This window comes from Rhipicephalus sanguineus, chromosome 9 (assembly GCF_013339695.2).
Source record: "Rhipicephalus sanguineus isolate Rsan-2018 chromosome 9, BIME_Rsan_1.4, whole genome shotgun sequence".
Classification (NCBI taxonomy): Eukaryota; Metazoa; Arthropoda; class Arachnida; order Ixodida; family Ixodidae; genus Rhipicephalus; species Rhipicephalus sanguineus.
This window is the reverse complement of record NC_051184.2, coordinates 81,547,157-81,569,167: the sequence shown is the minus strand read 5'-3', so window position 1 is coordinate 81,569,167 and position 22,011 is coordinate 81,547,157. Positions and strand designations below refer to the sequence as shown.

The following is a 22,011-nucleotide window of genomic DNA, read 5'->3' as shown; positions in this document are numbered from 1 at the left end:
GCGTTTGTCATGGATTGTTATCATCATCACCTTTCGATCAGCTGTTTCTTGTTTCGTGCTCGCTGAAGAAGAGGCGCCGATCGTTTGAAGAAGCGCAGTGGATGTTCGGCCGTCACTGAAACGCTGCTGCCATGTCGCGTGCCGACGTGAAAGGTAACGGGGCGATTGGAAAAACGCGTGTGGACGCGTCTAACGAAAGGTATCACAACTTGCAAGCTCGGTATCTCGGTGGCTTTGGTAAACTCGGGACGTTCTTGTTGTTCGACAACTAAATGGCTATTAAAGCGGAAACAACGTGGAATAGCGCTCATTAAAGAGTACGGTAAGACGACCATGGAAATGGCGTAACGAAATATGTGGCTAGAAATAAGCATCGTAATGCTTCATTCGACATCGATAATCTTGGGCTTCAGTTGACGCACTTCAATCTGTCCAATCATACGTATCGTAGTGAATTGATCATACCTTGCAGATGTTTTTCATAGCCTGTGATCCTTTGTAGTTTGTGCCTGCGAAAACAACCACGGAGATCCTACATAACAGTGGTGTCCTTCGCGCTATCGTTGAGTCTGTGTGGGACATGTTTACAGCACACTCAACTGATACATTCAGATTACAAGTCAAGGACAAGCAGCAGTGGCACGAAAGCCCAGCGAAGTTACAAAAGCTTTTCGTGTTTTTTTTTAAATATTAGCTTTCTTTTATAATATTCGCTAAATTGAAACCAAGCCCTGAGTGTAAAGAACGGTGTGCTAACAATAAGATGTGGTGTTGTAAGGCATCGACTTGTTTTCGTTCAGCTGGATTCTGCATGTCAGGAGATGTCTTCCTTTCCAACTTGCGTCAAAACAGTGCCCTGCATGGTACGCTACTGTGTGTTGCATCTCAAATTAGTTGGCATTACAGTGAACCTTCAGTAAATCACTTAATTTGACATGTACGCCATACATACACTTCTAACGAACAGCTCTGTATCATCAGCCTCTACATGGCATTCTGTTATATTCTTGTATATCCACTAAATCTGAATGCGTGCTATTCTCTATGTACAGCATCCTCGTGCTCAATATGTACACATACAGCACGTCAAGCTCTTATGAAACAGCCTACACGGAGAGACTTACTGAAATGAAGACTCGTCTAAGTGATTCTGGTGTATCACTGTTGCATAGCCAACTGGGTTCCTGGACAAATGCACGAAGGAGATCAGATATGCGGAGTAGTTGCCCGCTTTTGTAAGTAAGCATGTCTAGCAGGCTGTCGGTTCACTGCTAATTTAGATGAAGCAGTTTATTAACGCGAAAGCATTACCTGGCTCACTGAACGAATCCACTATCATCAGAAAGCCGCAGCAAGGAAGGGGTACCTAGATTACGTCATCTTCGAGACTGTGCACGAGGTCGCTCAAAAACAGAGCGTCCAAAAACTGTACATCAGCGTGTGATTGGCTGGATGGCACCCAAGTCCCCAACAACACGATACGCAGAGTGAGCGGCTGCAGGGACAACCTTCTGGCCGATGCAAGAGAGCCGAATAGTCATTCCGCTGCCACCACCGCTAACCAATCAGAGAGAAAAAGTTAAAGAAAAGACGGCGGGGTTAACCAGAGGTTATCTCCAATTCGCTTTCCTGTACTTGGGAAGGGGAAAGGGTATTTGAGAGGGTGGAGAACATGCAAGACACAAGGAACTTGAGAATCTATATAACACAATCCTCGTGCGTCTCTGTAGAATCTACGAGCTCAGCAACATTTCGCCACTACACTAAAGTCAGTGGCACCCTCAGCGACAAGCAATGCTCTCGCATTTACACGTCATAAGAATGGCTCAGGTGCCCCCATAGTTTTGATTTAACCGATTTCAACATGTTTGTATTGCTTCAAGATGACGCACATAGCTGTAGCCTTTAACTCAACAACCAGTCACTCAACAATTGGTGCAGATGTATCCGGCATGGAACACAAATTGGGCAAGCACCTTCAAGTTCAGCGTTTTGTCACTTTTATTTCTACTTTTTTAAACATTTTATTCAATGTAAGGCTCCTGTTTCATCAATCCTAGCCGTAAGGTTTAGTGACGGAGGTGTTTTTTTTTTTACGCTGCACAAATATATTCATCGCAGTGCAGAGACTTCCCTTTAGATGCGTCAATTGTAAGTTAGTGCTTGTGTCGTATGTGTGCGTACCAAAATTGCCTCGTATGTTTCACGCAATTTTAACCTTACGGCTGTGGGGATGCTGTGAGGTAGCTCATATTGGTGTTTCACCTACATAGAGATCATCGGTGTTTTGAGAGCTGAAAGAACCCATAATATCACCTGCATCTGTGGGGAACTACGTTTCGGAGCACGGAGAAACACAAAGCAGGTGTGGTGTCGTTTTATGGGAGAACTTGCACTGAATGCTCAGGTTTGCACCGAATTTGATTTGAAACATATTCATTTGAACTGTAATACAGTAAGCGAAAACAAAGTGAATTATGCATACATCAAACACACGAAACTTACTGACCAATACTCATGTAATGTAACTCTTTCATAACTAACTGAGCATTGGTTATATTGAAATCGAGGCGTCAACTGCCATCATAAAGGGAAGTGTCCTAGAATAGTTCCACACACTCCCGCACACTAACAACTAGCGTAGCCGTGGGTGGGATTCAAACCACCCCAGAAATTTTTAAATTTTGAATTAGCATATATACATGCACACATACATGCATGCACAAACGTACAGAAAGTATGGTTGAACCCCCCCGAAAAAAATTTCTGGCTACACCCCTGACACTAACTATGCAATCTTGGCAACGCTGAGAAGCATTGTAATGTATTGTAAAAGATCACTGGTTATATCATGCATTGATCATTTCTTCTTGGGCTTCCTATAATGAGACAAGTATGAGACTACAGGACAGATGGTGGGCAACCTGTCTAAACTAGCCCAATTCATCTCTCTACTAATATATATGCATTTTCTTGTTTTAGAAAATCGGTTCCTTTCTTGTTTTTCTTTTCTCCACCGGATGTGACAGATTTACACATGATGAAAGCATCAGTAGAGTTTATTTACGTACATAATTGGCAAGGTTTCGCGTATTTATGACCTAACAAACTACCTTTAGCATGTAAGCCTGTGCATTATAAACAGGTTTAACTGGAACGGATGATGGTTGTGCAATATACTTATTCATTCATTTTCATTTTTATAGAGACCCCCAAGAGGGGGCACTACATCAGGAGTGGGTTAATATGCACTCAATAATGTTGCCACAATGATCAATGTCAAGTTACACTTGATATTGGTGACGACGTTGTTGTTGTGGGGCAGAGTCTGGGGCTGCCTTTTGACCTGCATTCCTGTGCACTGTGTGCAGTGTTAGCTCGACCAGTGCTAACCGAATAAATACTCCCCATAACGTCATGTTATGCATGAAGCCTGATGGGCAGATGATTGTGGCGACATAGTGGGATAGGCTATTCGTCTTTTGCTGCACTGGGAAAAAAGAAGCGCAAAATGTTTTAGTATGGGTGTGTGCCGAAAAACTTGTAGTGCATGACCAGTGCTATGAGATATGCAAGTTGAAGGGATAACGTAAGGAGAGTGGTTAAGTGTTGAGCGAAATAACTTGTGAAATAACAAGAGGGCTGCTACGAGATGATGACAAGACAAAAGGTGGTAAGTTACACTCGGCTTTGAGGAAGAAATGCTGATGTCGTATGAATACTAATATATGTGTGCAGATTGTGTATTTGTAAATTGTAGCTGAAAATGTGTTGAATGGTGTCTAAACTCTTGCTTTCAAGCGCACATCCTCCTGTCGGCTTTGCAAATTATAAGTGCGTAGCACTTTAGGGGCCCGGCTTGTCGTCTGTGCACTGTCTGATGTTGCATGGTCACGCAGTGGTCAATACCGGCCTAAAACAAGGCTAACAGTGCTCAAAACCAGTGCAACATAAACTAACAAGGTCTAATGTAATATAAACTACAGAAATAACCAAGAATTGATTGCAATAATTTACCTAAAATCACGAAAAACGCTTCTGAAGCATCCGGCTGATACGTGCGCCGTGCAAGAGAGGGCGCCACCACCTCGGAAAGTGCGCGATAGCCAAGGGAATCGCTGGGTTGCCCGTGCTGCGCACTCGCTCAGGTGTCAACGTAGTGGAGCTGCATTAACACAGGATTTAGAACTACACCAAGACCTGCACAAGAACGACATTTTCATTTTTTCCTGTTCCGCTTCAACAGATGGCACGTCGGCGGCATCGGGAGCCTCCGCGACAAGTGGAGTGTGCGGGCGCATGACATCCGAGTGCGGTGTGCTGGGCGTGTACCTGTCCTCCTGGGACCACGTGATGGGACCGCAGTTGGTGTTCAGGTGGCGCATGCAGTGCCCCGGTGCGGTGGCCGGTGTCGGCATCCCCGAACCGGCTGAGTGCGGCCCTCACTTCCTCAAGTGCCACCAGTTCCTCGAGAACCCCGAAGGCTTCCTCGCTCGGGGAGAGGCGCCGCAGCAGGTCTGAATGCGCTGCTTTTATCAATGCGGTGATGTGTTGTTAATGTTTTGTTGATCAAAGCACGAGACGGGCTTAAAACTTGCCTGGCTTATTCTGTCTAACTACGATAACTTATCAAGCATCACTTGTATCAAGGAGTCTCTAGATTTGCAGAATCTAGTTGACAGACGCAAACTTTCTCAACTCTGCTTGTTTTATAAGCTGCATTTTTGTTTTCCTAACTTACATGACTATTACATTTTCCCACCGGCTACTCACATCTCATATTTAACTCTAGAAGCCTTTAACGACCTTTTGGTAGCACCACCACATTTAACACATCATTTCTTCCTGTTGTCATCGAGGAATGGAACAACTTGCCCTAAGCCATCGTCTCGGGGTGTGGCTCATGCAAATTTATACAGTTTACTAACACCTTACTTACACTCGGAAACACATTAACACTCCACCTGTGTTACTTTAATGAAAACCAGCAGATAATGAAGCCATTATCTGCTGGTTTTCATTAAGGTTGTGTCAGACGAAGAAGCAAGCCCTCAAAAATTTCCTTCCTTCATTCATCCACCTATGTTACTGCATTTTACCCTTTGTATGTGTTCTTTTTGTGTACATATGTTTTTTGAGATACTGCATTATTATTGTTTGTACTACTATTATTGTATTATTGTATGTACGTTTGTACTACTGTTTTTATTTTTGCTCATGACATGCTTTTACTCCTTGACCCCCGCCCCCTTATGTAACGCCCGAGAGGGGCCCTTAAGGGCCAAATAAATTATAGTGATGATAAACAAACAATTATACCCTCTAACCCTCCCCTGCCAATCTTCTTTCCCCAGCTACTGTAAACGAATCTCCCCTCCCAAATTATAAGCAATCTCCTCCCCCCCATCCCCACCTTATTGTTGTCCTCTGGTTGTGGGGAGACGGGGGGAAGAGGGTTAGAAGCCAACCTAAAGGTAACTGTAGATTGAGGGAGCCACACTAAATAACTCTATCGATTTGGGGATTAGAATGTGGTAGTTTGTTAATGCTAGGTTTGTTTCAGCAGTAAAGAACAAAATGCAGCCTGTAATTACCACCCTTGGACTCGTCGCCCCCGCCCCTGTAATTGACCGTGGTGCCTCTGTGTACAGGCATCACGGCGTGAAGAGGAGTACGACGTACACGCGGCCAGCGTACTGCAACTGTTGCACGGAGGCCTGGAACGACGGGGTACGCGGTCGTGCCTGCTGCTGCTTCCGGACAAGCGTGCCGCGCTGCACGCGGTCACCTTTGACCTTTCGGCCGGGGCACCCGTGTGCCTGGCCGCACTGTTCCCAATGAAGGCACTGGCCGACCTCTGGCTCTTGCTGCCCCTCACTGACTTGACCCTGGCGCGAGTTGCGCTAGTCTGCCAGACGCCCGGGGTATGTGACATCCAGATGACTGGACAAAGCGGGTATTTGACCACTGGTTGGTTTGGTACTCCGTATATTTGGAAGGCGTGCTCTTGTTTCACACATGGAAAGCTTTCAAGGCTTTCACATAAAGACTAGACATAAAGGCTTTCACATAAAGACTTCTTCATAGAAAGGCACGACAAACATCTCTCACTGCTTTCATTTAAAAGATATAGGTATTGGTCATGTAATGACCCGGAATGTGGACCTCGTCACGAAGCACACCTCACCTGTTTCCTTTTGCCTCATTTCTGTTGGAATGATTCATCTTTCATCTTTTAGATGTAAACATGCCTCAGTAAAGCATATTTAAAGTTCAATTCAACTTAACAGTCGGTATTGCATTCTTATTTCTCAAAAGACGAAATTTCTACGACCAGTGCCTGCAGCACACTACTAACACTTTGTGACTGAAACCTAGTACGTCACGTGCAGGAAGCGAAAGGGTGTACATATAATACATATTCTGAAACTACATCACGTCAGCAAGTGACTGTTGCATATGATGAAGTGTAGTAGTTATTGTGTATAAAACGTTATAAGATCAAAAAACCTGCATTGCGAGATGCGAGACTGGCTAGCTGCCTGTCCAGTATGAGATGAAGCAAAATGGTAGGTATGAACTCAAACGAAATAATTTCCATGCACCCATCTGTAGAAGAGTGCCAGAAAAAGTTTTATGAAGCAGACTTTTGCGTTTGAAGAAAAGTCGCGTTGGTTTGAGGATTACAGCTGAGCCTGCTGTGTTTTGAGGGCAGTCATATTACCATCCTAGATAACCAGTAGTGTAACATCGTGAGGTCAAAGTGATTGCATGTTGAAGGTGGCCAGTGAACCACAGTATGCTTATATCTTATCTTATTGCAGAAAGATGCCAGTGATCTGTTTCTTCAACCTGAGACAAATGTTTCCGACCGTTATTCGAAACTTCGAATGTTTATGCATCCCCTACATATAACCTTCGTGGCCTTCCCTTTTCGTGCCATTGAAAAACTCGTGCTTCGTGCATTCAGGATAGGATTTCAATGAAACTGTGACTTAGGCGAGCTGGTGAAACTTCTATTGTGAACACACACAGCACAGACAAAAAAAAAAAGCTACGACTGAAGAAAAAGCGACAAACAGAACAGCACCTGTTGCGTGTGTCACTCTTTCTTCGCTTGAAGGGAAGAAGCTGAATTTTAAGGGCTCGTTTTTCTTTGTTAGACACAGAATTAATGACAACTAACAGACAATAATGCCAGGGAAAGTATAGGGGATGTTATTTGTAGTGATTATGATATAGATGTGAAGAAAGTAAAGTGGACGAAAAGATAACTTGCCGCCGGCAGGGAACGAACCTTCAACCTTCGAATTACGCGTCTGATGCTGCACCAATTGAGCTACGATGGCGGTCATCCTCCCGTCCACTTTACCAGGTATATCTGCGCATTTAAACCTGGGAGTGTTAACCAGCGCTGCTCGTAGCCATGGCGGCGAGTGTGGAACACTCTTCTTCTGCCTGCTGGCATCACGTAGCACGTGACACCAGCAGGCAGTTGACGCCAAGCTCTTCTTTCCCCCCCTCTGCTGTGTTAGTTCAAGATGGAACGTTTCAAAGCTCATTGTGGTAGGGCTTACAGTTGCTTGCACATCCACTCTTGTGCTGCAGGCCTGCTACGGTTGCATTCAGAGTTTGCCGTTGTTGAAAAACCGGCTGGTTTTCCTTTCAGCGGGAGCTGATGAAAAGCCTGAGCAGTGCGACCTCCTTGTTGCACCGTTACTTCCAGCTGGCCTCGTCCCTGCTCAGCACCAGGACGCTCGACCGAAGGGTGAGGCGCACCTTCTCTCACGAGATGTCAATGTGTCGCACCACTAGAGTGCCCTACAGTTAATATCTCTGTGCAAGGCAACGCTTTGGTTGAGGCACTGTTGTATGTACCGTACTCACGGATTAAAACGCGAAAATTTAGGGCTAAGTAAAGCACATACGCTCGTTTCCTACATCAACAGTTCATGTCATATCAGCGTTATTTTGACTTGAGCACTTACGTCAGAGCCAACATTACCCTTGGTGGCCAGATTCGGAGCGACATGATGCGGTTGTCATGAGCAAAGGCACATGTGGTTTCGTACGCAACACTACCATGCAGCGTACAGAACCACATGCCCCTTTTGCGGCACTTCTATAACTGAAATGGACGTGACACACTTGCTGTGGTCATGCCCGGGCCTAGAGCAAGTACGCCTTTGCCATCTCAGATCTTTTTTGTTTGCATGTGACACACCTCTTGTGATAATCATGCAAATATGTTGTGCATAAGAGCAGTCTTTTGAATTAAAAAGAAAGAGCTATTGCTCATAACATTCCTTATGTTAAAAAAAAATACACTGTTGCGTTTCAGTATGTGAGTACTGTAGCGCTACAGTGGAAAAAAATTAGCACTAGTGACTAGAGCTGTGCGAATAGCAAAATTTTGGGTGCGAAGCGAATTCGAATATTGAAGTGTGAGTGCGAATCGAATCGAATATTTTTCGAATACTTCTCGAATATTTCTAGAATATTTTTCGAATACTTCGAAGTGAAATTGCAGAAAAAAAGGTTAGAGAGGATTCCTAAGCGTATTCTTATGAGATAGCAACATGAAAGTGTTTCTTTTCGCTAGGTTGATGAAGCACTGGCGGGGTGGTGTTTCATAGTTGTCTTATCAAGAGTGAGGCAATGTAGAGGCCGAATTGTATTTGTGTACATGATTTGGTGCAACCAAAGTGTTGCCGACAACACACACGTGACAGGCAGAGATGCCATTTCCTCAGCCTCTCCTTCTCTTTCAACTTCTGTGGAAGCCCAACTGATGTGGCGGACAAGGGTGTGCTCCCTTCAAGTCCCGAGCTCCAAATCTGCCTCGTAGACGTCGATATATAGGAACATCTGAAATTTTGGATGCTATAAAGCTTCGGCTTTCGATTTTTCGGACTTCCTGCCCAAATTTCAGGTCCAAAACAGCATTAATTGAGCCCCCACCTCTGCCACATCTTTCATCTCCATGTTGGAACCAGCGTTTTCTTGAGTTAATACATTTGTGACCGTAGCGGAGCATGAAAAGCAGCTTTGCCGCAATACGGGGTTGTGATGAGGTGAAGCATATTGAAAATTTAGGGACCACTTCCAATCGGATTTGACTGTGTCTTGGCAAAGTTCGACCGTAACGGAGCTTGAGAGGCAGCTTTGCCGCAATAGGGGGGTGTGATGACGTGAAGCATATTGAAAATCTGAAGGGGTCACTTTTAATCGGACGTTGACTGTATTTGTTTTTGGGAAGTTCGAATAGTTCGAATAGTAAAATTCCAGTGCGAATCGAATAGCAAACACTATTCGAAAAATATTCGAAATTTCGAATATTCGCACACCCCTACTAGCGACTAATGACCTAAGCAGCATACGATACAACTAGCATTCGAAATGCTAGCTTTAGGACGGGATACTCTCTGCCAGCCACCCCTGCTTTAAAACAAGGAAAACATGTACAATTTGTTATGGGCATGCACGGGAGCAAGATGCCGTGTGTCGTGACATTGCTACTTGCATTGTCCGCCTCTGACTTTTACACTGTTTCGCTACGTTCCTTTCACTGCACCTGTGCAGGAATGCAGGGTGGTGGTGGTTTGCGATCTGGATCTTTCTCAGAGAGTCGGAAAGTTGGGACACCTTGGAGATGTGTTGGTTGTTTTTTAAAATGGAAAGTGACATGTTGCAAAAGAAAAGTAAAGCCCCCCCCGCCTTTCTCTTTCTTCTTCTTTCTCTCTCTCTCTCTCTCCTTTTTTTTCCCTGTCGGACGCATAATGCTGGAATGCAGGTTTGGTCTTCACCCGTAATTAAGCGAGTTATCTTTTTTCTGGACGTTCATTTTCTTTTATCTCGTTACACTTGAACCAAACATAGCAATTAAATTCCCCTATGCTTTCTATTGCTTTGTTTGTCATATTGTATTTTGAGAAGTAGCCACATCATTCTCAATGCAACAGTGATCAGACGCTCCAAGCACATCTCACATGGGTGGGAACTCGGCAACACTGACAATGTAAAAAAATATTACTCTGTAAAGATGGTTAACCGGCGAAGCCAAAACATGCACCCTTGGTGTTTTTCACAAGCAGGGATCTATCGAAGTGCCTTCTGTTGTAGCTTTTGATTTCTCTGTCATCACACTTAAGAGGTGCGTGCTTCAAACTTTGGTGACGTTAGCTTAAAGAATATTTAGAACACCTAAAGGATTTTGTGGCCAACGATTAATGCTGCGGCGAGTGTCGTCCCTGACTATATACGCTGACAAAACCTGAAGAGAAACTAGCACAGGCGCAGAGACCCTTTGAGGTAGCATGTGATGGCATTGCTTCTTCATTATAGTTTCTGAGCACTCACGGACTCACGGATTGGCACATTTTTAATGCAACAGCGTTAAAGAGCTCGTTTCACAGAAATTTTGGCGACGGCGGTGACGTCTTTGGTTGTGACTGAGAAAGCAGTGTTGGCCACGAGCGAAAATTCGAGGCACTAGATGCAAATAAAGATAAGAGCCAGAGGGCATTTGCACTTTGGCTTTCCTTGTGGCACAATTAAGGTCTCCACCGAGAAGCGAAGGCAGGCTTGCAATTGGGAAGGCAATAGTGTGTGTGTGTGTGTGCGTGCGCGCGCGGATGACGGTGTAAGATATTACTCCTTAGGTGAGGACACTCGCGAGACGCGATCGACCAGATAAAGTAACAATGCCGCGCGCCCATTGGTCCGCTGACAGCAGCAGATACCTATCGGAGGGACAACGCAACTTCAAGACACGAAAGTGTTGCCGTAGCAACCACGGCTTTGCGGGAAATATGAGCTTCCTAGTCGTCAAACGTGGCTATGGCATGCTAGGATATCAAGCTGGAGACCCATGCCGCGTTTTCGGCGGGCGAAAAACACGACATGTGGCAAACGCTGGCGTTGCTGCCGCACACGTTGGTTGCTATAGCAACGGTACATAAAACAGTTTCTTTTGTGAAGTTGCGTCGTCCTGCTGATAGATATCTGCTGCCGTCACCGGACCAACAAATGCGCGCCGTTGTTACTTTATCTGGTCAAACGCGCCTTGCAAGTGAGTCGAGAAGTGTCCCCACCTAAAGAGTATATATCTTACACCATGACGCGAATATCGCTATCACGTTCAACTCTTAAAGGCGATGCTTAAGGGTCCCCTAATTTTTCCACCTCCTAGCCACACACAGGTGCACTTTAAAAAATAATCAAGAACGCAAAGAGCAAACCACCTACATCAGCTAGGCACACTGCAGTTTCCTGTAAAAAGACACACACACACGGTGATCCTGCAGGCGTCGGTGAATGCGCTGAGCCGAGCCGACCGCCTACCAGAGGAGCTGATTCGGCGGGCCCTCCAGTCCCACTTACAGACGCGCCGCTGCTCAATTGTCATCGGTGACAGTGTCGCTCAGGTGCGTCTCTCTCTTGCTGCCTACCATCTTCTGATCACAATAACTATGTCTTACGTTTGATGAACACTTATCAAACAGGAAAGAATTTTTTTGTGTAACACCGTATTGCCCTGTGTTTGTCTGTCAGGGGACTGAATGTGAACTCGTAGGATTTCTAATCTAATTCTAATCTAACGAGTTTTAAAAATGTATTTCCTGCGTACTATTGCCATGGATTCTTTTTTTTTTTGTTCAGGTTTCGCAGCAATGCAACTCCATTTCTTTTTTTTTTTTTGTCTGTAGCATTTTAATCGAACATCAAGCGCGTGCACTTATCCAATTTCTCTAGAAAAATAAAAAAGAGAAAAGAAAAAGCCACCATTGCATGCGCATATTGTCATGAAGATGCTAGCTGGAGCGGTCTTTGAAGGCATCACTTTCGCACCATTTTGCATCCCTTGCACCAGACGTGTTAGCCACACAAGGTTTAGTGTTGGGTCATGTGAAATCCTGCGATGATGATTGTGCCTCCTACATTGGTGGCATGAGAATATCACTTCTGTGGCAAACACCTAGTTTGATGTCATCACCGTTGGCATCATATCGGTGTTCGAGTGTACACTGATCCGTAGTTTTTTTTCTTTCTATCGTATGATTAGGACCGGGAAACATACATAATCTCGTGATATTGAAGCCGAAATAATTTCAAATAAAGTGGCAATAAGTGCAAGTTCTTTGTTGATGCAGGTGGAGCCGGCGCTGAATGCCCTGCGAGGTCTTCTTGACCACGAGGAACTGTTCTGTTCCCTGTGGGGCGATACCCTTGAGCCCTGCTACCTGCCGGGTCTTCAACTACAGGTGCACTCCTCAGCCATGCACGCACTCGACATCTTATGTAGAATGCATGCATTCGACATCAGGCGTGCCTGCATTTGACAGTGGGCTTTCTTTGACCAAGGCTGTTTCACGCTATCGCAAGAATCACTCGATAAATTCTAGCCCCTTTCTCTCAAGCTCTGTGTGCAGTAACAGGTACAGATGCCTACAATTTGTTTCGCTCGCTTATAAGCATATATATTCATGTGTAATGATGCATTTTATGTGACCACATTTCACGTCTCATTGCTTCGTAATTAGTGGCAAACATGCTTCATTGTCGTCTCTTTGCTTTATGTTAGGTATACTGTCAGGATCAATCTTTATGAAAGTGTGGATTTGTCTTTGTTAATTACACTAAAATACTTACTTTTGTTGCACTGTTGTGTACAGTCACACTCAATATGACTTTCAACACGATTTTTCAACACGGGAGCACATAGACTCACGAGTTCACAGATGACGCATGGCTACAACGTGCCTTAATTTCCACAACTAAATTATGTTTCCTTATTTGGGATCATCCCCAAGTTAGATGAACAGCATTTAGTTGTGGAAATGAGGAATAGTGGAAGCCATCTTAAAGCTTGTTAGGCCACGCGTTCCCGTGTTGCAAGTCGTATTGAACGCAACTGTAGAATGCCTCCTGGGTCCAGTCAAGCTGCAGCCTGCAGCTTTTATCTCTGGAGGATGTTTTTGTTGTATAATAGAAGAATAATAAAGTTGAAGTTGAAAGCTGAAGAACATCCACACAAACTGGGTGCAACCAATGCATGTATTTATTTCGTGCTTCGCTCGTCGTGCATTCCTCTGCTTTCCCCACTTAGCAGGTCACTGTGTGTGTCAAAGTGCCGGAAAATGCTTAAGCCGCACCAACTAGGCCCCTTTGAAATTCTGCTTGCTGTTAGTATTACACAAATGATGAATGCTACTTAAAACATTACGCTTTAACATTAAATTCATCAGCAATTCCATGCGCCATAAGATTATGAAATAACCTACCAAAAACATTGCTTCATTGTCCAATTATGATACATTCCATCACCAACTAATTGCGCGTTTTCACTGAAGTTGTTAACGAATCTAGATTTGTATATATTATGCGTTATGTATGTATTATGTATGCATTACGCATTACGTTATTCAATATGTGTTCAAATTTTATGCACTATGCATAGTCGTTTGTTTTCTTGTTTTTGATTACTTTTATTTATATGCAACGTTGCGATTTTAGTGCCCCCCTCACACAATGCCTGATGGGCCTGTAATGAGAACCGACAGATAATAAAACCAAGGAGGTATAGGGGACGTTAATTGCGCTGTTTTAAGTGTTCTGTGGTAATTGTGACATAGATGTGAAGAAACTGAATGGAAAGACAACTTTCCGCTGGCAGGGATTGAACCTGCAACCTTCGGATAATGCGCCCGATGCTCTACCAGTTGAGCTACAATGGTGGTGAGCCTGTAAGGTATTTCAAATAAAGATAAGATATCCGATAAAGTTATCGAATTACCCATCGATTCAGCTCGACTTGAGAGCACCTGTATTGGTGGCTTGCCATCCTGAAAACAGAGTGTGTCCGTGTCACTTTTTCTCGTGGCTCAATGTCATGGCCTCCCCCTGCAGGGCCTGGTCCGGGGTTCAACAGGCAGTCCCCTCTCGGCCCGCGAGCTCATCTGGTCTCCGCACCCGTCCACAGTGGTGGACATGGCACAGGGGCGCGTCTGGCAGTGCCCACTACACGTCGGATACCAGGGTCCCCTGACGCGCAAGTGCGTGCAGCCTGTACATTGGGCTCTCGCATGTACAGTCACACTCAATATGACTTGGAACACGGGAGTGCGTGGCCTTGTGAGTTCAAAGATTGCGCGTGGCGTCAACTTGTATTCATTTCAACAACTAAATGAGATTTTCTTATTTGGGTTCATCCCCAAGTGAGAGAACAGCATTTAGTTATGGAAATAAGGGCATGTGGAAGCCATGTGCAGTCCTTGAACTTGTGAGGCCACGCGCTTCCGTGTTCCATGTCATATTGAGCGCGACTGTACAAGGCTATGAGGTTGCGCCCTTGTGGAGGAGTCAGGAATGACATTGACCAACTGGGGTTCCTCACTTTCCTCCTGTAAACAAATACTTTTGTATTCTGCCTCAGTCAAAGTGCAACCACCACAACCATTAATGAAATGCCCCAGAAATGATCGGCAGCAGGACATGGTAGCTGTAAAGGTACTCTGACAGACGGCATCAAACGTCTTAATTGTCACAGTTGACAGGCAGAGCCCACGACAGGAACAGCTGCTCAGCCGTGCTTGAGGCCACTTCACCTTAGCAGTTATAAACTTAGGATTACATATACTTGCCTATTTCCCGTCAAAAATATATGTCATTGAGAGCGCGCATGAACGAAAGACGGGGAATTTTTTCGAGGGGCTCGTTTTTTTTTGTTAGACACAACTGAATGAATCCAACAGACAGTTTGGGCGGGGAGAGCATAGGGGACATTAATTGTTGTCTTTAATTCTTGTGTAGTAATTTAGACGTAAATTGAAATGAATCAAAGTGGATGCAAAATCACCCTTCCCTTCGGTGGGATTCGAACCCACAACCTTCGAATTACGCTTACAATGCCTTACTAATAGAGCTACAACTGAAGGCACTTCCCCGTCCACTTCACTGGGCATTTCTGTAAGTGTAATCCCTAGGAATGTTAGCGCGCATGCCGTTCATGACCTGGGCCAGAATCTCGTGCCCATTATAACAATAAACATTATTGCCGCATGTTATTGGTTGAGGTTCGCGACCCGTGACATAAGCATGAGCCTTAACCAAACGCACGTGGTGAAAAATGTTGCCCTCTTTGAATAGCTCCAAGATCATTGAGGCAAGGAAAGCATGCAAGATAGATGATTGCTGTGCAACGAAACCCCCCCGAATGGGTGCAACTGTCTTTTGGAGTGTACATTTTTCACCACTTGCATTCTGGTGGCCACGTTGCAGGCTGAAGGCCGCACGCACTCCGTCCGCGGAGTCGCACGTGTCGCAGTTTGTGCAGCAGCTGGGACGGGCCCCCACCACTGCCGCAGCTGAGCAGCTGTTGCAGGCCTTCCAGAGGCATCTACGCGTCAAGGCGGCAGCGCTCATCCAGTGCGCCTCCCGCTCCAGGTGATACACTAGCCTGTCATCGTTAACCCTTTCAGACGCCACCTATGAAGAACTGTCTGTAAATGCGTCAAATCGATACAACGTTATTTCAAGGCACTCGATATTCTATTGCAACAAAAATAATATCATAATACACTGATTCGTATATGTTATAGTAATTATTCCCAATTAAATTGTAATTAAATATCTATTTATTCATAAGTCAGTTCATGCCTTGTTTTTGCATAAATAGAATCAAATCTCAGGCTAGAAATATAGTGCGAATTATTTTCCGGTTATGTCAATTTTGAGCAAAGAAAAATCATACTTTAGACATGGCTCGCAGGAAGCGGCACGTCTAATGACTCGTCAAACATGGTAGTGCCTTCAGCAAAGTAATTGTGTGCAACAGTACACTGCAAAACGAAGTTAATTGAAGACAAATTTATTATGCAGGAGGTTCAATTCATTGAAAGCTCTATGTATCTGGCCTTTTCTTAGCCACTAGTCGATACAACTAACAAAAACAAGTGGTGTACACAATTGTGTACATAGCGTGTCAAAGGGTTAAAGGCACATTAAAGTGAAACTGTGAATCGGTTTAGATTGATCATTTGTACTCTGAGAACCATAACATCGTTAATTTCACCACCAAAGGTTTGTTAATACAGGAGAAAATTAAGTTCAAACATTCATTTTTAAATTTCATGCTGAAATACCCGCGCATGACTCCACTGATTTCAAAGCGTATATTTCGTACTTTGGCGACATTGGCTCAACGAAATTTCCTGAAGCTTGGTAATTTAAATCTCTGGCCCCCTCAGAGGACAATGCACTTTATTTTTACTGATTATAAACGACATAGGACCTAGTAGACGCCATCAAAATCTACGACATCATGGCTTTTCGTGCGGAAATTTCCAGGTGGTGTCGCCACCGGCATTTTCTTTTTGCGCATTTTCTCGCTTACCAAGCGTCTTCTCGCGGCAAGCACGGTGATCTTGGAATTGTGGGAGAGTAATTGACTAATATGAGAAAAATCGTTCTCTTCAGTGTTCCTTTAAGGCAAAAGTCTTAGATGCCTCATCAAACACAAAAAGTGACCGTCGGCGTCAACGCGAGTGGTGCGAAAAATCATGTGATGACGTCATCATGACCTCACTTTAACGTCACATAATGTGATATCGCATGATGATGTCATCGCTTGGTACAAAACCCAGACAGTGCAAAACCACGCTAGGTGCAGAAAGCTTTCGGGAGCGGAGGGATCAATGCAATCGACAGAGAAGAAACAGAAGAGGGCTTTCGCCTTTGAGTCATCCTAAGCGAATGCATGAGGGACCCTGTGAGTTTTAAAGGGGCCGTGCTACACTTTTCCAAGTAATCATTGAATGACCTCGTTATTGGAGTTTATTGCCTCACTAATACACTCAAACTTTGATATAACAAACTCGGATATAACGAATTATCGGTTATAACGAAGTAAACGAAGAATAGTCTTGTCATAGATACAGTGTTACAAATAAACGTTTATAACGAATTTTCGGATATAACGAAGTTATTTTTGTGGCAGATGTGACTTTGTTATAATGAGGTTTGAGTGCAGAGTGCCGCAAAAATGTTTAAAATCCATCAAGTACGAGCAGAGTTGCCGGCATTTGTCGCATGCTTCAAGCGCTTTCTCTCTCTTTTTGTCTGTTCGAGCGTGCTGAAAGCTGCACGGGGGGGGGGGGGGCCAACGACAAAGGGGCAAGAAGCTACGTCAGTGCACATCATGACCTTGAGCATTTTAACTTCTTTTTTTCTTTGAATGTGTCCTCTCACTTTCAGTGTGATCACGAGCATGCTAGTGTCACTACGGCGCAATTCTAGCACGCTACAGAGCATGGCGCTGGCACGTGATGGCACCCCGCGGGGGTCACGGTAACTACGCAACACAAGCATTCTGAAATCAGCCAATGGCCGTGCTGTTCCCTCCATTGACTGAGGAGCCCATTGACTGCGTAGTTTGCTGAGAGAAGAGCAAGCAACTTCTAGCTGCCTTTGAAACGCAATTGTAATTGAACAAATAGTACAGTAAACAGGGACACAAGAAGAACAGTAAAACCAGACTGCTCATCTGGTCTTACTGTTCCTTTTATAGCGCAGCTCTCAGGCGCCCGTTCCTGCATTGAGCGGCGTCGTTGTTGTTGGCTGGCATCGGTGTAACCGATAGAGCGAACGAGGTTGAAAAAGAGCGAATGCGTAGTCTGTGGATATCACGAGCCACTGGCCTCTAACCTCGCTTTCCTCCTCCGTCACGTGCGTTGGCTCCTCGATCGGAGCTCATGCGCATGCAGGGCTGGCACACACACTGCAGCTGGCTTCGTTTGTCGTAACGAGCCTGTCAGCGTTTCGCTTGGTTCGTGAAACCTGCAATGCACAGAGTGGTGTACGTAGCACTCGAGCACTGGCAGTTTATGTGGTAATATGTAAGGAATGTTACATTGCTACAACTGCGGATAGCCAAAACTTCAAACACAGTTGGCGTTGGCACAACACTAAGCTGCACTCAGAATTCATATTAGACAGTATCGTAATCGTCGGTGAATTTTTTGTGTCCTTGTTTATTGCACTACTTGTTCAAGTATGAATTGCTGCAAGCTCGCCCAAATTTCAGTTCTTGTAAGCTGAATTGTAAATTTTATCCTTTCCACGTGCAGTGCTATAATATTTGGCTCACGCGTTCACAGGAGCCTCGACTAACGATCGGCAGCGTTTTCCGACTGTGTTCAAAAAGTATTGCAGGGCCCTTTTAAGATGACAAGGAAAGCATGGGGAATAACCTATACATCATGCTATATGATGTCTGACTACAGTAACATAGCACAAACTGGTAAACACACACAAACGATAAATTAGGGGCTCTCCATTTAAGTAACTTATGCCTAAGCCTAAGCTCAATTTTGATGGCATGCCATCTATCGTCCGTGCTATCAACTGGCAAAATGTTCGTGAAATATTGCAGTGTGGGGTGCCTGATGTGGCATGAACAGGTGGGGCCTGTGTGTCCATGGGAGAATGAATATGCATCCAGCAACTCCATGCGCTGCTAGCTTTCATATGGAAAGTTGTTTAGGATGTTCTATTGGCTCTGTCAAATCTTTTTTTTTCAAAGGCATAATGGTTACAGTATTGACAGGGCCTGTTTGGGCTATTTGAACATTTGTTATTTTCAGCAAAGAGAGCAATTTCTGAAGAATTTTATTGAATTCTGTTTCCACACTTGCCCTTTTTTTGGATAGAACGTCTATAACATTCTTTATGTGATCGCACGCTTTGGGATAAGTCACAGTCAATTCCTTGCGGAAACTTGCCCAGTGAAGTTCAGCAGCCTCCTCCCCCCACTGGCCAAAAATGTTGGGAGCCCCGATGACCGGCTGCATTTTGTTCTAAACATGGGTATTGCTGGAATGAACTTCACATGAAGAAACTTCCAAATTTGGATCACGACGATGACGAATAGTTCGACTTCCTCACTCCTGCCGCTCCAAGGAACAGCAACTGCTCCTCCATCAGTTGCCGCTTTTAGTTTTCCGGATATGGACTAACAGACCGACCACAAGTTACGCCAGTGTGCTGTAGGTGCTGCGGTGAGAGGTAGTGGCCTCGTGAAAGCGAGCTGGAAGGCCGTCGAGGTTGTCGCTGTGTTGCGGCGAGGTAGTCGGCACTGTCCAGCGGTCTTTCGTCTTGCTGTGGACACAGCATGTTGACACATAATCCCATCTCACAGTACGGGCATAGTCGATAGATGTGGCCCACTTCAGCACAGTAATAAAATGGGCGCTGGTCGGGGGCATGGCACCTATAGGTCTTCCTCGTGACATTGCGCAGTCCGATAGCAGGCAAGGTGATGGTGGCCAACGATGGACTTGCATAGAACGGTGCCCCAATGGAGGCACGACGAAGGAACCTGACGGTGGGCTTCAGCAGAGCAGCTTGCTGCTGAGGCTTCCAGTGATTCCTGAACTTCACTGCAAGCAACACCAGCTATTTAAGCCACTTAGGGCTGCAACTACAAAAGGTTTCCGCATTTCCGTAGCTGTCCTTGTAGCCTTTGGCTACCTCAGTGATTAGGTTAACACCGGTGGCATCTTCACGGTTCTGGCTTGGTTCACGACTTTGCGAGGATTTCTGGTACCTAAACACAGAAAAATAACAAAGAAAAACGAGCATTCGTGTCATTACAAATAAGTACATCCCTTTAAAGTCAACAAACAAAACAAAAGCACCAAGACAACACTTTAATGAAGGACTTCTGCTCATAAAGGTTTGTGGACATTAGTTAACAACTTGTCCATTGGTGTATTTGTTTTTGTAAAGAACATTTCTTGGGGATTCATGGGAGAAAAGTGTAGTCCCTATTTTCTGCGCTAGTATGCAATATTTTCCTGTCATAAAAGCACAGGTAATGTTATGAAAGAACAGAAATTTGGATTTATTAGTGTTAATTCTGCAGCATCTATTGACGAGTTTGCTGTTCCAGGCACGAGGTCTTTGCGGATAAAGCCCCATGGGCTGCATAGGGTGATTTCTGGCAACCAATGAAACGCCTCCCAGCCACCAGAAACAACAACTGGCCTTGTCATTACATGCACTTGTTGATGATCTCTGCTGTCATTCACGCATGACCTTTACTAGCAAAGAGACCCGCTTCCACTTACTGCGTAATTGCCGACCACAAGCATTGTTTAGCTCTCTGAAAAAAATGTACCCAAGAATGCAGCACGTCACACATGGATCTAACTTGTCACATTCCTAGTTATACAGCTGTGAAAGAGAGTGAAATGTCAAGATCTAATCTGCAACCGTTCCCATTCAGTCATGCCCCGTACATGTGCAGTTAATTAAATGTCATTGCTCTCCATTTACGAGCTTGGAGCTGCGCGTTGTAATGATTATTTTCATTATTTTTGTACCATTTTTCATCGGCTCAAACTAAGCTGCCTCGTCGCTATCGCTGGGATCAGCCACTCGATGGAAGAAACAAGATATAAAAATGATTAAACAAAATAGGTTGTTACGGTATGCAAGCCCAGCTTAGTGTTTAAGCTTTTATCAGCCGTTTGAAGCAAAGGGAAATGTCCTATTTGCATGTTACACTTGGTTATGTTCACCGAGGGCTTGTTTTGTCTTTGTTGCCTGTCTAAATGCACATTTTTTTTTTCGTGGCTTTCAAAACAACGTGGCCTTCCATTCAAAAAGCTTTGAGGCCTTTTAGGTTGTGATGGGTGCGCATCGGTGGCATGCCTAAAACATGGGTGTACTTGAGTTTTACGTGCATGTAAACTTGCGCCGAAACCTATAACTTGCAATGCTGACAGATTGTTGTGTTGAAGTGGCTTACGTCGAAGATCTGTGCCGCGGACATATGGAACGAATAAGCCACAGAAAGGATGGCTATTCTTGCGCAAAGAAATCCCTCATTATTTCTTTGCACAAAAACAGCCATACTTTCTGTGGCTTACACTAGACCAGGAATGTGTACTTGTAGTACTGTACATATGGGATGTTGTTCCCTTGCCAGACTGTTTGCTGTGTAAGTGCCTCTGGCATAGTAATATGTAATATGTCGCAAGGGGTACTGTAGACGGTGCATAGTACCGGGCCCCTTATAATCGTAGCTCTACACAAGCTGCATGGATTTGCAGCAATATGCAGATGCTGCCAACAGTTCTTGCGAACTTCTAAAACTTGCGTCGGCAGAACGACGCACCTTCGCTTCGCCACCGTGCGTCAGTAGAGAGAAAGTGAAGTCTGTTTTCTCGTTAGCTGGCCACGCGTGGACTTTTTCCGCGTTACTCCGAATAACTTGGCCGCTGAATGGAGCAGGAAAAAAAAGGGCGCGCTCACATTTTCTTCACGTCAGCCTAGCCTTTGCGCGCTCGCGTTTTTCACTTTCCTCCGAATGCTGGCGGAAAGGTTCCTAATCGTCTTGGCGATGCCAGCGGCCCGAGGGAGGCAAGCCAGGTAATCGGCCGGGTTGCGTCGTCGGAAAAGTCATTGACGCGCGACCGTCGACCAGTAGTAGTGTACTGCAAGCGCAGTGTTGTGTTTTCGGACGCAGCAAGGCCTGCCTGTTTGGCGCATTTCTTGGCAAGCAGGGTTTCGCGGAGGTCAATCAAGCAAAGCGCCGGTATCCAAGGTTTGGCCTTGAAGAGTGCGCCGTGAAAGACTTTCCATCGCGACCTCGCACTGACATTTTCCTGCTCATTAAACGTCTCTTTTCTTGCTTTCGGTTTCTCGCAGGCGAGCCTTGTCCGCCAAGTACCTGCAGTCGGTGCTGGCTGTGCCGTACCTGTCCGATTTCTTGGTCATCCTTGCAGAAGCCGAGAAACTGCGACCGGGGCTCTCACGCTACGTCTTACCGCCGACCTGACGACCGCAACGCACGATCTAGCTCTTCTCAATCGTAGCGCGTTGAATAAAAAGAATCCTTTCTCGATAGAGCACTTCCTCCGCCTTGCGTTTCTTTCCTCATCACGTGTGAAAGAAGAAGGCGGCTTCTCTCCGTGGAGGAGAAAGCCGTCTGACCGGTGTGTGTGCGAG

The 22,011-nt window shown here is 45.1% G+C and overlaps 1 protein-coding gene across 1 annotated transcript; it reads left to right on the top strand.

Moving 5' to 3' along the window:
* Window positions 1–20: 20 nt before the first annotated feature.
* Window positions 21–21,911, top strand: LOC119405949 (uncharacterized). The gene is made up of 9 exons (XM_037672773.2): window positions 21–153; window positions 4,247–4,515; window positions 5,652–5,924; window positions 7,670–7,768; window positions 11,307–11,426; window positions 12,153–12,263; window positions 13,909–14,054; window positions 15,280–15,444; window positions 21,712–21,911. Exons 1-9 carry the CDS (start codon window positions 132–134, stop codon window positions 21,839–21,841), a joined length of 1,335 nt encoding a protein of 444 aa, XP_037528701.1. The 5' UTR covers window positions 21–131; the 3' UTR covers window positions 21,842–21,911.
* Window positions 21,912–22,011: the final 100 nt, after the last annotated feature.